This window comes from Hyaena hyaena, unplaced genomic scaffold, assembly GCF_003009895.1.
Source record: "Hyaena hyaena isolate Hyena2069 unplaced genomic scaffold, ASM300989v1 scaffold_334, whole genome shotgun sequence".
Taxonomy (NCBI): domain Eukaryota; kingdom Metazoa; phylum Chordata; class Mammalia; order Carnivora; family Hyaenidae; genus Hyaena; species Hyaena hyaena.
This window is the reverse complement of record NW_024080967.1, coordinates 1,905,103-1,922,338: the sequence shown is the minus strand read 5'-3', so window position 1 is coordinate 1,922,338 and position 17,236 is coordinate 1,905,103. Positions and strand designations below refer to the sequence as shown.

The following is a 17,236-nucleotide window of genomic DNA, read 5'->3' as shown; positions in this document are numbered from 1 at the left end:
AACTCATTCTAATTAGCGTACATAACTCCGTTAAAAGAAATAAGATCTAGCAGATCAAGAAAATGCTCAAATGTACATTTTTTAGACAAACTTTAGAAGATAGAAGCAATGTATACAGGTTTTACATTAAGTCTATCCTTAGATTCTAATGATACTGTATATCATAGAAATGAACAGCTAGAAATCTTTCCATAGATCATTTAATTGATTTCTCTGATTTCTGAAGAAATGTTATCTTTTTTTCTCTGCTTAGTAAAAGAGAGAAAATTAAAATTAAAAGTCCAGGAAATACAGTGTGTACAAACCTGTAGTTCTTACTTTCTCCCCTATGTCCAACAGAAAGAAATTGCTTATAAATTGACCCTGGCATTTCAGAATTAACTGTTAATATTTTTACTCAGGCAAGAATATTTTAAACATTTCCTGATGCTAATTTGACCCATTTCCACTATGTTTTCTCTCTGTTTCTATGTTTCTCTAAAAGTTGAAAATTAAACTCAACTTTTTCTTGAAATCATTGATTCTTGATTGATTTTTCAGTGCAGAATAATCTACATACCAAAAGAGAAAAATGTGTTTATCCTGGTCCATATAGTACCACTAACTATTTTTACCAGTCTCTGAAAATGCTAGAGTTCTAGCAGATTGGTGTGTGTGTGTGTGTGTGTTTTGTGTGTGTGTAAATGTGATCTTAAAATTCATCACCATTGAAAAATAATAAGTAGCATCTTACTTTTTTTTTTTTACCTGTCTTTATGATGTAAGCAATTAATACCATTTTGTTTTTGCTACTTAGGAAAATGTTTACATACACTTATATATTGAACATCATAACATTAGATATTTTCTTTTCAGAATTATTTTCATGGTCTATCTTAATTTAAATTTTACATTCAACTTTAGGTCATAAGAGTTCCCAATATTATTATACATTCTTTGAAAACATGGTTTAGTATCTTTCAGAGTTGGAATTCCTATTGTGTCCCGGTTGAGGAGGTCTCTTTTTAGTGCACTGGACCATGTTGCTCTCAAGGAGTTACAGAAAGAAGTGGTTGGGTTCTGATGTCACCAAATGACTCCAATCTAAGAGTGTAATACTTTCACCTTAATGCTCTGGCTGCCACAGTCAGATCCATTGCCACCATGATGTGTTTTACAATGCTTTTAATTAAAGTAATTAAGATGTTTTCAAGTTTAAGAGCATTTAAGTCTAAACAACTATTCCACCACACTGATTTTTGTACACATCTGTGTTCCCACTGAATTGTGAGCTTCTTATGGGCAACCCAACTGTGTCTCTTCTGATTCTTCTATCTGTATGCTTACATACAGAGATGGATTTGCCACAAATCTAAAGAAGCGTAAGTTGTGTTGTACAGCTCTCAAGACGCTATTCCAAGGCCCCACTGGGTGAAGCCTTACCAGTGTAGTCAGTCACATGATCCTAAGCTTTTGCAAAATTTATAAAAGCAAGATATTTTAATTATACTACTGCATAGTTTAGTGGTTTAGTTTACATTAGTGATTTTTTGTCTTCTTAAATACAACTTTCCAACTTTTAAAGATTTGGCCACAGAAAACCTAGATTTAAACATAGGATTTAATTTACTTTTTGTTGAATGAATAAAGAAGGGAAGGGGAGGAAGATGGATGAATGTGTTATTAATCAATATATTTTAGTATTTGAAAATTAGCATTACTGGCAAAAAATGTTCCCCAAGCCACCAACAGGTAATCCTAACATACCACTTTTGTATAATGTCGATGAGTTTACAAAGCTCTTATACAAACATATCTTTAATTGAATCTTCCTACCAGCCCCTTTGCTTAAATTTGATCTTTAGTTAAATCGATCAATATTGAAATGTTTACTATTGTGCTATTTCTAGAAAAAAAGTACTGTTATGCTCAACTGTTAGAGTTAAAATCTAGAACACACCAATTGTGTGACTTGCTCATGTTCCTACAGTGTTAAGGCTGGGAGGCAGCTGATAACCCTCTGATACCACGTCTACTCATTTTCATATGACGTGGTACTTACAAATGTGTTTAAATAAACTAAAGCTTATTCTATGAACAAGAAAGCTAAAATAAAAGAGAATTGATAATGTTGCTGATCCCCAAATGATGAGCATTTACTCTTCCTTTTCTTTCCTTCTTTTCTTCTTTCTTTTCTGTTTTTGATGTAGGTGGTTATTATCCAACTATCATAAAACTAAAGCTTTTTTGGAAAATCAAAACTAACCTTTACTCCACACAAGATGAAAATGTGGTTGCTGGTCAGTCACCTTGTAATAATATCTTTTACAACCTGCTTATCAGGTAAGAAATTTCCTTTGTATATTCTCCATAAATTATGTCAGTGTAATCAGTATGTGTGTATTCACCATATTAAATATGGTGCATGAAGTTAGAATTAATATTTTTGACATCTGTGTCAGATAAGTAAATTAATATATATTAAAGCTGACCCCATTTTTCTTTTTCTTTTCAATTAAAATTTCACAAGATTAAATCAATTTTATGTAGTGGTGTGCTGGTCAGTGTTTAAAATGTGGATCTTTGGGAGAGAAAAATAACCCTGCTGCGTAGCATTTGTCAGTTGCTCAGGACTAAATATTACTGCTATGGCCAATCTTGACAAATTGACAGAATTCAGTGTGTCATTGGAAAAGAGAAACAGTAGGTCACTATTATATAGTATTTTCATGGTATAGTTACAGTATCCTTAAGTAACCTCAATTGTATAATAAAAGTAAAATGTAGTAAAATAATTAGAGAATAATAGGCTTATTTAAGCATTTGTTACCTTTGTTTTTAATCAATCTATTTATAAGTTAATATTCAATTTTTACTACTGGCTAGTGTTGTGAAAAGCAATTTTAAAATAATCTACAGTGTGTTCAAGGACATTAAAAACAACAAAGCGGTTTTGAAAGTGCTCCAGCTTGTTTCAGTCTGTGACTCCCCCTCTCTCTCTGACCCTCCCCTGCTCACGCTGTCTCTCTCTCTCTCTCCTAGAAATAAATAAAAAATATTAAAAAAAAAAAATGAAAGTGCTCCAGTTTTACGAAAAATACTGTAACTCTGTCTTTCAAATACAACTACAAAGGATTCAGAAATATTTCTTATAAGGAAAGGGCATTATATTTTTATCTAAAGCAAAACACTTTCTAACAATCAATTTTTCTAATAACTTCATCTCAGTTGCCTTAACTCAGTAAATACTTGTTCAGATGTTATTAAGTTTAATACATAGGTGGAAATTATCTTTCATTTATCAGTCCCCATTGATGGTTTTAATGATGAACCTCATAGGCCTCCTATTGTATTTTTTGTTTATTACTGAAGAAATAAAAATGCTATGTTATTTTGGGGAGTAGATTTTATTATGCCGGCTTCAGAATCCATAAAATATAATAATTCCATCAGTACTTGAGAATTTTAATGGCATTGCTATAACAACAGGAATTACACACACACCCTCACACACAATTACATGCATATTTATATACATATTATACAAATATAATAAAGTTTTGTGGTAGGGTTATTTTGTCTGTCTTATTTTTGGGAATAAAATGAAGGAATAACCTTATAAGTACTGAAAAATTCCTCCTAATTCTATTGACCACAAATTTTAATGCAACTATAAAATGTGACATGAAAGAAGTAGTTGCCAACATGCGATGATACAGCAACCATAATAAGAAAGGGCCAGGAATGTAATTTCATTAACTAGTATCTCAGTTACTTGAGTATAATGTTTGAAACAACAGCTTGAAGAGCTGCTTTGAGATTGAAATTGCCTTTTCTTTTCTTTGTAGAGTTTACATGGTACAGAAGATATGGTCATGGAGGTAAGTTGATAAAAAGGTAAATTTTTAATTTTTACATTTTAAATTTAAAAAATTTAACAATATTTATATTTGAAAGAGAGAGACAGAGAGCTGGGGAGGGGCAGAGACATATACACAGAATCCGTAGCAGGCTCCAGGCTCTGAGCTGTCAGCACAGAGCCCGACATAGGGCTCCAAGTTACAAACCACAAGATCATGACCTGAGCTGAAGTCGGAAGCTTAACCAACTGAGCCATCCAGGTACCCCAAGGGCAAATTTCTTAAATAACTTTTTTTAAATGACCCATATTTTATCTCTACTTTAAGCTATTAACTCTATAAACTTAAAGGCAAATAAATGTTAGATCACCTGGAGATTTTATGAGATAGTTTATCTGGTATCATAAAACAACCTGTTTGAGTACCAAAATGAATGAATGGATGCACTACAAACAAATATGCTATGAGACGATTGTAGCAGATAGAAAATATATTCTAGATGTCCTTTATTTTTTTCTAGCATGCTTTGTAACAATAATGCCATTAAGTTTTGAAGCAATATTTTAAATATTGTAAACACCTAACTTACTTTTGAAATCCTCTTGCTTTGTTGAAAGAGAGAGAACTAAAGTTAATGACATTGGAACCTTAAGATTCAGTTTAATTAGGACTCCACAGATGGTGTAGAATTTATTGTTTGTGATTTATTAAATACAGCTAGTGATTCTGCTAATTTAGATACTACTTCAGCCACTGAATATGGTATACTGGAGAAATAGAATCTAGAGTAAGACCAACTTGGATTTGCATATTCAATCTGGTCTTCACTAGTGATGTGATCTTGTACAAATTATTCAGCTTCTGTGAGCTTTGACCTGCTCATATATAAAAATCACAGGATTTTTGTGAGGACTAAAAAAGAATGCTGGTGATAGCTTCTAGCATAGTGATCTATGTGATGGTTCTCAGTGAACACATTAAGACTAGTAGCTTATAAAAGCCACTGCATAGTGGTAGGAGAGTGAAAACTTAGAAAGAGTCACTGAACAACCAGTGCTACAACTTGCATACTAAATCAGCAATATTCATGCTAGAGAAGGTGAGAGGAACTTTCATCTGTAGGTTGCCATGAAGATTATGGGAAAGCAAAAACTTAGCATGAATTCCACCAAAGCCATTTCTGTTTCCACCTTGTGAGTCAGGGATCACTGCATGCACACTATATACAGATCAGTAAGATACGTTTCTTGACTTCAAGAACCTTACCATAAACTATGAAATAAGTAGATAGAAAATTTATAAGAAAAATATAATGTGCATTTTAAAAGATTTTCCTTGAGGCATAACGGAATATTTAATCATGGGTGTGGTACATAAGAGAATCTTGAAGTATTTCAAAAGTTAGAAATGAAACTAATTCCAAATAAAAGAAGTGGAACAACAACAACAACAAAAAATACAAAGGGAAATATGGGCTGTGTTAAGTCAGTGTTTCTCCAAGCATTTCAGAAAACCGTTGTTCTGCAGGATCTTCGTAGGAATTACATTAGAAAAGATAATAAAATAAATTGGGAAAGGCGAGTTCATAAAAGTTCAATGGTTTATTGTTAACTTTAAGTAATGAGTATTTATACAATGTATATAATAATTATAATTCATATGTTACTTCTTTGGACTGCTGTAATAAAGTACTTCATGGGTGGCTTATAACAATAGAAATGTATGGCCTCACACTCTGGAGGCTAGAAGTCCAAAGCAAGGTGTATCAAGGCCATACTCCCACTGCAGCCTGTAGGTGAAGGCTTCTTCCTTCCCTCTGCCAACTTTGGGTAGCTTTGAACATTCTTTGGCTCATGGCAGTATGGCTGTTCACCTCCATCTTCATATATCATCTTCCTGTGTCTCTTCACATGTTTACCTCTGTGTCTCCATTGCCCTCTTTTTTTTTTTTTTAAGTTTACTTATTTATTTTAAGAGTGTGAGCAGGGGAGGAATAGAAGGAGAGAATCCCAAGCAGCTTCTGTGCTGTAAGCACAAAACCCAACATGGGACTCAATCCCATGAACTGTGAGATTATGACCTGAGCCAAAATCAAGAGTCGGTCACTTAACCAAATGAGCCACTCAGGTGCCCCTGAATTTCCCTCTTTTTACAGTTATCAGTCATATTGGACTAGGGCCCACCTAATGATCTCATTTTAATTTGATTTTACTTCTGTAATTATCCTACTTCCAACTGTGGTCACATTCTGATGTACCAGGGATTAGGACTTCAACATATCTTTTTGTGGGAGCACAATTCAACCAGCTGTATTACACTGAGAGAAAAGTATTGTGACTCTCTGAGGGGAAAAGAGTTGTAAAATATCCAGATACTCTCAAGCTTATTTGCCCACACAGCTAGTAGTTACTAAGGAAAAAAAAAAAAAACTCATTTATGCTGACTGATATCAAGTTAAATTCATGACTACCAACTTAAAGTTAACGGCTGGTACTTCCCAGCAAACGAACTCCACTTCCCCAGTGAATTCATTTTCTCATTTTCCTACATCATGTCAGAGTTGCTTCTCTTCAAAACTCCAACAGCTTTTTGCCGTCCTTACTTTACTTTCTGTTACACAGAGCGTGTTAGAGACCATCTGAAGAGAACTTCCACAAGTTCACCCACCACATGTGGTTTTCCTTCCACATCTATCCTCATATACTTCGTCTTCCTGCCTGTTTTATACCTGATCTCTCCATACCAAACCCTGTACCTATGCAGTTGTCCTATCCCACCTGGGCTATTGAAGTTCGTTGCTCCAGTAATTGCCCGCTGTGTCTCCTCATCATCAGTGTCTCCCTCTCTACTTGATTATTGATGCCAACATACATTCTGTAGTAATTTCTCTCATTTAAATAATCATGTCTCTGTTAGTCCCATACTCTGTAGCTAATATCCCACTTTCCTGTTCTTTTCAGCATTATTACTAAGCAAAAAAATGGACTGTGCTTTCTGTCTTTAATTCTCTGACCCATATTTTCCTTTGAACCTACTTTGGTCAGACTTTCACACCAGCATTCTACCAAGATGCCTTGTCCATGTCACCAGCGATGTACACATTGTGAATCCAATGGTCAATGCTCAGGCTTTCTACTTGAACTGTTGGAAAAGTGCTGTAGTTGCAGATATTACGTGTACACAAAACAACATCTACAGGTTGTGTTTTTTCCTCATATCTATTTCTTTTTCAAAGTAAGAGACCTTTCAGTAGTTCTCCAGTCACCTCAAAGTCCAGAGTTGGGTCACACATCTACCACCTATAGGAAGGAGTAATGTAATGGCATTAATGAGAGTCAACCTATACTTCTGAGTCATGTGAGGGAGGATTTGATCCTTGAGCATATCTGACCTTGGTCATCAGGGTAGAAGGAGAGGACTGGCGCTGGTTAGTCAAACAACAATGGCTGCTACATCACTTAGGTGAGTTGAAATTGAGGTTTGCTTTTTCACTTATGAATGGGAGAGTTCTATCCAATATACCATTTTGGATATACAATAGTTTTTAACTATTACTTCATTGTAATCTTAATAGCCCAAGTGACTGGCTTTTAAATAAAATATATGCATTAAAACAACACATAGATACTTTTAGTTTGAAAAATAAAATGCATCAAAACGTTTTAATAATCCTAAAACCCAACTCCACCCTTCTCCACGTCTCTTAAAAATTTCTTCCCTCTTTATTTTTTAGATTGTATGAAACCAACATGTATCCTATTGAGATAAGAGAATGAATACAACTAAATTCCATATAATGAACCTGTAATGTTCATATATTTAATTAATAACTAAATATTTGAGGGTAAATATTTATTTTAGATGCTTTCTCAGTTATGTTCTGCTTTTAATTTACTTTAATAATAAGAAAATATATATATGATACAGTTATTGCAGGATCAACATTCACCTATACTAACCTAAAATGAAAATAAATATCTCTTTAATTTCTTTGTAATTTAGTGAAAAAAAAAGTTTAGGAGAAGAGATAAAATAGCAGTACAATACTCATTCTGTCAGAATTAGAGTATAAAACAATCTATACTTTGTGCAGCAATGGGATTACCATAGAACTATAATATTCAAAGATAATATTAAGGAAAACTAAAATTCTGAAGAGAGAGCAAATAAGGAATTTCTGTTGTCTTCACAGCACTTACACCCAAATTTTCATGATATGTTTTCAATTAGAGTCCCATCAATTACTTAGCATTATTTTCCTTTCATATAGCATTAGTCTATCTCTAATTATGGCTGGGATTTTATAACATTCACTGGCTTCTCATTATTTTGTGCTATCATCACTGTTATAAGTTAAAATAGACTAGACAGATAGCCTGAGAAGGCTAAGTCATAAAAATAAGCCCACTAACTGGAGCATGCTACATAATGGGATATAGTCAGACATGAAGCAGGTGTGGGAAGATGCCCAGACAGTTAAGGGAAACAGTATGTAGAGGCTTCAGCAGTGGTCAAGGAAGTGGCTGCTATCAAGAGAGTTGTTGATACGCTCTTCTATGGTGAGTAAAACCATGCAAAGGGAAATTTAGTCAGCCTTTCTGCTAACCTGACCCTACTCTCTATTCTAATCATTTGGTTGCTACAAGTTCTTCAAACCAATTCGTTTACATTTTAGTTATAGTAAATTACTACAATATTATAAATTTCTCATGACCCTAAAGGATTGGGGCACCCAAGTATTCAAAGCCCAAGCTCCAAACAGCCTTGTTTCCTTACCAGTGGAGAATGGTTGACAAGGAAGATAGGAGGAAAAAGCATTTATTGAGACAATTTAAATACTGCCTCATTTGGAGAACTTATCGTATTTTAAGAGACTTGTAACACTCCCCATCCCATAATCACTGTAGCATTGTAAATACTGTAAAAATCCCCATGTTAGACTGTTCAAAAATTTTTGCCATTGCTTTTTTTCTAATAGTTTTACCCCCTGAGATTCATCTTATACTTATGTAAAATTATGTTTTTATAACTAACAGATTGAGATGACATATTACAGAATGAGAAACAGAATTTGTTTCAAAATAGATATAAAGTGAATAAAAATTCTGTAAAGTACAAATCATAATTATACTTTCAAATTTCAAAAATAGAATAGCAAGATTATAGTGGACCATCTCCACATAATGAGATGTGAGGTAATCCCAGTTTAGAGAATACAATTGATTATGTTAGTGATGGAACTGAGAATGGTACTGGAAAAAGCAGTAGTTTTTGCCTGTCATTCACATTTGTAAATTTGACAACAAATAATCCTTTATGAGTTTATTCTTATTAATCTTCACAATCAAATTTAAGAAATGAACTTATGGGGTGCTGGGTGGTTCAGCTGGTTGAGTGTCAAACTCTTGATTTTGGATCAGGTCATGATCCCAAGGGTCATGTAGGATCGAGTGCCACTTCAGGCTCAGCACTGAACATGGAACCTGCTTAATATTCTCTTGCTCTCTCTTTCCCCTCTGACCCTCTCTCACACTTCCACTCTCTAAACAAACAAACAAACAAATATTTTAAAGCAAAGAACTTACTTCTGCAAAAGACTAACATATGGTAGAAAACTGGTAATTTTCCATTAAGAGCAAAGCAAAAGAAAGTGTGATATGAAATGCTTTTAGTTAGCTTGAGAAGTCATCTATAATTTTGTGCTTCTATTTAGAAGAATCTACCCAGTAAGGAAAAGGCACATATTTAAAAGCTAATCCTCTTTTTCTGAAACATAATACTTATTTCTTGTCTTGGGTGCCCTATAACCTCATAATACATCCAAAGCACCATCATTTATCATCTAATTACTTCCATGGCTGTAGAAAAAAAACAGTATGATGGCCATATTTTCTTTTGGCTAAGACTGTGATGCTTGCATTAATGAATCCTTTCATGAGCCTTGTATCCTCCCAGAAATTTCTTTTCCCTTGACCTCTGTGTCCTAGTAGAGTGAACAGAATGATGAGCTCAAATACTCTACAAAGGGGTTGTGGGAATAACACTCAGAAGTTCACCACATGCCTGTGCCATTAAAAGCTTGTTTTCAGTAATTTATCTTTCAAGGACCCAAATATGTTCCCCAAATAAAATATATAAAGTAATTGCTAAACTGTCTAATAGAATATATTGTATTATTATTTGTGTTCTGAACATTTAACAAAAGCAAGGAACCTATATTTATAAAATAATACTTCACCAGGAATACTACTGTGATGTGAAGTGTGTCCTATTCTGCTTTTGACCTAAGGAATGAGACAAGGAAACTATCTTAAATGCAATCTTTTCTCAGTGTGAAAAATAAATCCAATATTTTGGTGGAAATTAGCTTCATATTTTTGTCTTCTGAATGTTTTGTTTTCTGTTCCTATAAAGGCCAGATGGATGTCGAGTATGAAGTATACATATAATTTATGAAGAGTACTTATCTTCGAGAAACAAAAATAGCATGGGGTACTAATAATAAGTACCAGTTTGTCATATAAATTTCAACCCACTTCACCCAAAAAGTGTTTAATCTTTACAAACACCCTTTGAGGTACTGCCTCGCAATAGATATAATCTCATTGTTGTAAGTATGTGACATTTGATTATTTTTCATGGAAATTTTCATTGCTGGTATCTTTTCTGGAAAAAAAAGTTATTTTTTAATGCATATGATCAAGATGAAGAAACAGCTTGAAACATCCTCGGTTTTCTAAAAGCTGACCAACTTTTATCTCAAAAGCATATGCCTTAAAATCAAAAGACACACTATCAAATGAAATACTTAAGATTATTCATGTAATTAAAATACTCAAGTCTACCAATATAATTTCAACCTTCACATAGATAGACGCTTATGTCTTTGTTGAATTGGACGGTACCATACAGCACTTTATTTTTTTTTTAATTTTTAATGTTTAATTTTGAGAGACAGAGAGAGAGAGACAGAGCATGAGTTGGGTAGGGGCAGAGAAAGAGGGAGACACCGAATCTGAAGCAGGCTCTAGGCTCTGAGCTGTCAGCACAGAGCCCCATGCAGGGCTTGAACTCACGAACTGTGAGATCATTTCCTGAGCCAAATTTGGACACTTAACTGACTGAGCCACCCAGGCACCCCCACACCATACAGTACTTTAAATAATTTAAAGCCAATTTAGAATGAACATAACTACTTCAGAGTTATAAAAGTAGTTGTTTCAAGGAAGCTAATGAGATTATAAATTGAGAAATGTGATTATTACAGTCTCTCTCATGGCACTGCCAGAGAGCACTAGAGAAGCAGATGTTAGACGGCCAGGACTGGCTATTTCTACATCAAAATACAGTAATGTTAAAGAGGATTTAGCTATTACAAACCTGTACCTGTTGAGGTGAGGACAAATTTTGTGAAATAGTGTGCAATCACTAATATATCCCTCTTACTAAATACTACAAGGATTTAGTTAGTTGCAAGTCTCTCCAGTTTGCTGCTTGTGGAATACAAGTTGAAGAAAATATAAAGGAAAACCCCTAACCTTGAAGACCTGAGATTCTCTTAAGAGTATCTTTGACAGAAAACATTTTAAAATTTTTAAATAAAATTCAGGTTGTCTTTTTTTTTTTTCTTTAATAAATCTTGCCTTTTGTGTTCCGTCTAAAAATCCATTGCCATACCCAAAATCAGATACTGAACTAAGGACAACTAATACCTATAGTTCATTAAAGGCCTCCCAGATAATTATCTGAAATTGTTATGCTACCACTGAAGTAGCAAATGGAAACTCAAGGTTCAATCCAGTGCGGATCAGTGATCTTCTGTTTAAATTATATGCATAATTGCATAAAACATCCATTTCTCCTTAAATTTAATGATCTTATGCATTAGGAGTAACAGTAATGACATAAACATCAGGATCGTTATATAAATACAATGTATTTAGAAGACATTTCTGAGCTTTAAACTTCTATAAATAATATTTACTTTTACTCTCTACATATCTAGTCTACTTAAATTTTTAAAAAATTGTTTGAAAAATTCACACTAAAATGTCACTGATCGATGATAGAGTTAAAATAGTAGTCATCTTGCCTTCAAGATGAGAACCTAAAATACTGATAAAATTGCACTTCTCTGCTTGTCATTTTAAGCATTTTCATGTGAATTAGGAAGAAACAAAGCATCTCCAGATCAGCAGGTGTTACTAAATTGTTCCAATCAGAAAAGCTGTGCAACTGGGAGAGACTCAAGGAAGCGCTTATAACGTTGTCCAAGTGGGAAGAAAAATGGCATATGATTTTTATCATGGATAAACACAAGGTCATTTCTTTCAGAGATTGAAAAATCTAGAGCCTACGTCCAAATGAAAGTCTCTAGTTATCACAGATTTGGAATTTACTCCTCATTTCCCCTGGTGTGCAGTTATATCTCAAAAGGCCAGGAAATACCGGGCATCATCAGGAAAATTAGTCAAAGCGCAGCAGAAAACATTATGTGCATTTCTGGCTTTTATAACTTCAAGAAGGATATGGAACTACACACTGCTCACAGCAGCACGTTCATGGTCATTAGCAGAGGGCTTCTGTGAATACTGCACATTTCTGATCTTATTTATGGTTGTATTAGGCCTGTGGGCCCTTAGGACATATGCCCCTGCTCCTTCCTTTCTTTTTAAAATGTTGACTCCATGTAAACCAAATAGCTTGCATAAAACCACAGTTTGGAGAAGTGCATTGATGAAACTCAATCTCAGTTCCTCTGGTTCCTCTGATTCAGATCCAGCAATTTGTTCTCGGAAATAGAATGGTGATATGGAATGTAACTGAGGTCTGTAAATTCTCGAATGGAAATTTCAGTGATTCCAACTAAAAATGAGTCATCTCCTTTTAAAATCTTTCAGGCAAGTTTAGAAAAATTATTGTTTCCTACTAGGAGAAACTAACTTGAGGATTTTGTTAATCAGCTATGTGTACACACATAGGTATTGCTACGACACTAATGACACTAGAACAAGAGGGAATAAAATGCCTCTTGCTGTTAGAAATTTCTTGAGTTCATATACAAATACATACATATGCATGTACGTATGATGATACATGCATAAGATACACATAGGATGTATAAATTAAATTTTGAAAGGATTGGCAAATTCCCGAGAACGTTGGCAAAATCATTTATTCAGTGCTGACTGTGAGCCAGGTACACTGCTGTCTTACGTGGATTGTCTCAAAATAATTCTCTCAGTGTCTTAATGGGATAGATTTTATTATCCTGATTTTATGAAGGGTGATATTGAGGCTTGTAGAGTTTAAATAATTTTTCCATAGACATTGTAAACACTACTGAGAGAGGATTTAAATAATATAATAATAAAACTACTCATTAAGGGAAGCTGGAACAAAACTCTCATTTTCAACGTTGTTGTTAGAGGAGACAAAAATGTCTCCGTGTTTTTCACCTTACGCTCTCTCTTAAAATATAAATTGGGGTGGGTAAATCATAACTTTGCTCTAGCAGAGACATTTTAATGATCTTATGTAAGAATATCCTCCTTCCTAGCCATACACACTAGTGTTAATTCACGTAGGGCATATGGCACTTAGTTCTTCTCTATAAATGCTGCCATATTGATGTCATATGAGTAATTCTCTTCTCCTCTTCCTGCTGTGAAGCATCACTCTTCCCTTCCAGACAAACAGCTGCTTCCCAACATGGGAGTGCTTGTGATGAATTCTAAACCAGTTGGTCAGACCCCATGTCTATGTAATTTGTTCACTGACTGTTCTAGATGTTCCTGTGTACAGGTATTGGTCACATGTTTAGAGAAAAAAAATAAAGAACTGACTCAGGGAAGAGACTTCCCCAGAGCGTCTAGAAATTCATCCATTCTCTTATTAAAAAATCATTCAGCAGCTATTGTACTCCAGACTGCTTGACCGCTAGCTGGGAGATTATGGACACAGCCACCTGTTCCAAGCATTTGCAGTCTTGTGGAGCAGACAATTGTATCAAGAATCACAGAAGGTGTGTTAGGTACCATAAGCTGTGTGAGGAGTTATAAGAACACAAATGAGGACCAACTGAAGCTAGGGGGATTGAGAGGTGGCTTCCTAGAGGAACTGATTACAGTTGCATCATAAAGGACCTTTTCAGCACTGATAGGAGATGCTGATTCCAGAAAGGGGCAAAAACATGTTGCAAAAGCTCAGAGGCATGAAAGCGTGACTCTTGAGGGGCTATAAGTAGTTAAGCATGACAACACTGGGTGCTTTGGGAGATATAATGAGAGATGGGCAGAAAAAATTGTGAATCAAGCAGCTGTTTTCCTCAGGATTATGAAGACAATATCTTCATTTCAAATGGAAGTGGAGATTCTGTGTTACTGGCATCTTTGGCAAGATCTTTTTAAACATATCCAAATTTTCTATCATTTATAACAGCACAATGTAACATAATTTTATTTTTCTTGTAGTTTCTGAGGAGGACAAAGGATTTGGACCAATTTTTGAAGAGCAGCCAATCAATACCATTTATCCAGAGGAATCTCCAGAAGGAAAAGTTTCACTAAACTGTAGAGCACGAGCCAGCCCTTTCCCAGTTTACAAGTAATGTACCTCACTGCTCTTTTCACAATGGTGTGTCAGACTAGATTACAGATTAGCATCTGTGATCATATAATGATAGAAAAAGTTATAATGTAAGGCTGTTAACAAAATACAGGGTTTTTAACAAAAATATTGGCATACAAGTTATCAAAATAGCATTGTTTAATGCCCAGATAGTAAGTTTCCTTGAATATATGTAAATAATCCACTTAGCTGTTTTCTGCACAGATAATGCTAATGCCTTTTGATATTATCCACTTAAGAACTGTCTAATGGTAATCAGCTTATAAGAGAATCATGCACAATTTAAATATACACATTTGAGGACAAAATGTTCTTATATGCATTAACCTGGATAATTTATATTTACATATTATAGATGATATCCCTATATCAAGTACACTTGGAGAGCTTGCATTTATAATCCTGAAGGCACCACTTTTTTTCAGTGGTCTTAAATCTATATTCCAGACAATACAGCAAATTTCTTAAATATCCCTGCCTATTAGACAATTCATATAAATATATCTCCTTCTGTTTCTCTGGGGTACATATTTATCTTACAAAAAATAACAATGGGTTTTTCTGCTTCAGATGGTTCAGAAAGTATACTAACAATTCCTAGCCTGATACAAAGAATTATTTAAAAAATCAACCAAACAGCAATGGATTTGAATTTCACCTGTGGAAATGGTTCCATGAAGACAAAGCAAGTGATTGATGGGGAAATTGGGACTTTAGTGTGTTAATGTCAGTTAATTTAATTGAAGGTTGTCACTCAAAAAGATTGATTTTCATAGTATTTTTTTCGTGGTAGAAAAACAACTTTCTATTGTTATGAAAAGTTGCTATCAAATTTAATTCTAATTGAACATATTTTCTCTTGAGTTCAAGAGACTCTCTTAAGTTTCTGGACTAAATTACAAAATTATTCTTAAAATAAATAATGAATTTATATACAAAATCATCATCCCTTTTAAATTATTTTTATTGTTTCAATTTCATGCATGAGAGTACAAAACAAACAGACATTTTATAAATTTTTTTAAATATTTTTTATTTATTTCTAGGAGAGAGAGACAGACAGCGTGAGCAGGGGTGGGTCAGAGAGAGAGGGAGATACAGACGCTGAAATTGGCTCCAGGCTCTGAGCTGGCAGTCAGCCCAGAGCCCAACGTGGGGCTCGAACCCACGAACCGCGATATCATGACCTAAGCGAAAGTCGGACGCTTAACCGACTAAGCCACCCAGGCACCCCGATTTTATAAATTTTTAAAAATGTTTTATTTATTTCTGAGAGAGAGAGAGAGACAGACAGACAGAGAGACAGAGTAAACGGGAGGGTCAGAGAGAGAGGGTGACACAGAATCTGAAACAGGCTCCAGGCTCTGAGCTGGCAGCACAGGGCCCGACATGGGACTTGAACCCACGAACTGTGAGATCATGACCTGAGCTGAAGTCGAATGCTTAACCGACTGAGCCACCCAGGCGCCCCTAGACAGTTTATAAATTGTAAGTAACATATTTGGTCTGAAAATATTTGATGAGCTAGACTTGTTTCTACCCTTAAGCCATACATGATGGGAGTTTATATATTACTTACTTATGGACATGGATTTGTACAACTAGTAGGGACTGTAGAGGAGATCTAATCCAGGCAAATAATTTTATAGGAAAGGAAGCTGAATCTTGAATACATAAGCTGGCTTGCTTCATAGTTAGTAATCACAGATCCAGCACTAAAACATGGGTTTTATGGCTTTCAAAGAAACATATAATTTTTCTGTATGTATCTATATAGATAGGTTGATAACATCTCCAAAGCTATTTCGGTGATCTCAAAAGCTATTTCAGTGATGCTTATTTTGTGACACTTTGTCCTTGACATTCATACATGGAAACTTAGCAGATAGGTCTGTAGGCTGGAATGGAGGCACCATAACAGAAGAGATTGTTCTTAGATAGTGTTGTAGAAATGGGTGTTTCTCCCTGTGCCCAACCTCTTCCCAACCCCACAGACACAGTGGGGAACAAAACTGCATAACTGCAATTTAATACACATTGATTAGCAACTCTGTTTTTCCTCTTTTCTCCTGTCTCTGGCAACCACCATTCTATTCTTTGCTTCTATAGTTTGACTTTTTTAGATACCTTATATCAGTAGATCTCATATTAAGTGTTCTAATCAAAATGTAAAGTGTAAAAATAGGGGATAAAGCTTTGCTTGACAAATATATCACTAACTCCTTTCCATAGATTGTACCAGCACTGAAGTCCGTAGGACGAGTGGCCTCCTGACTCTGCACATTAATATAGAGAGCTGAAAGGAGAAGTGGATGCTTAATAATGTTATGAAGGCAGTCTACATTTGACAACAAGAAAGAAAGAGAGAAAGAAGGAAAAGGAGGAAGGAAGAAAGGAGGAAAGGGAAAGAAAGAAATAATTCACCTTATGATGCAGCTTGTCTGATGGAAAAGAACATTTGAAGTTTTAAACATTTACTTAATATTCAGAGTGGGCCATACTAGCCTTGGTCATCATGCAATGTATCATTCACACAGTAGTTTTATATTTATGGCAGATTCCATGATAATTTCCTATTCCTGGAAACACCCTGAAGGTACAACAGTGAACTTTACCATCTACTTATCAGCCTTGAAACTTTTATCTCCTTGTTTTGACCCCCAACATAATAAGAACGCTAATAAAACTGCATTTAAAACTGTTTGAAAGGAGTTACTAGAATGGTGTATATCCTTGAAAGTAAAATAAACCAGTGAACTTACCCAAAC

At 34.7% G+C, this 17,236-nt stretch overlaps 1 protein-coding gene across 2 annotated transcripts in view; it reads left to right on the top strand.

Annotated features, from left to right (window-relative positions):
* The first annotated feature begins 2,241 nt into the window (after positions 1-2,241).
* CNTN1 (contactin 1) overlaps positions 2,242-17,236 on the top strand; it is a 174,141-nt gene continuing 159,146 nt past the window's right edge. For both annotated transcript variants that reach the window (XM_039249355.1, XM_039249357.1), the window contains exons 1-3: positions 2,242-2,322; positions 3,828-3,860; positions 14,312-14,444. In XM_039249355.1, coding sequence (XP_039105286.1) covers positions 2,262-2,322; positions 3,828-3,860; positions 14,312-14,444 — 227 coding nt within the window. In that variant the 5' untranslated portion in view covers positions 2,242-2,261. The remainder of the gene's footprint in view (positions 2,323-3,827; positions 3,861-14,311; positions 14,445-17,236) is intronic.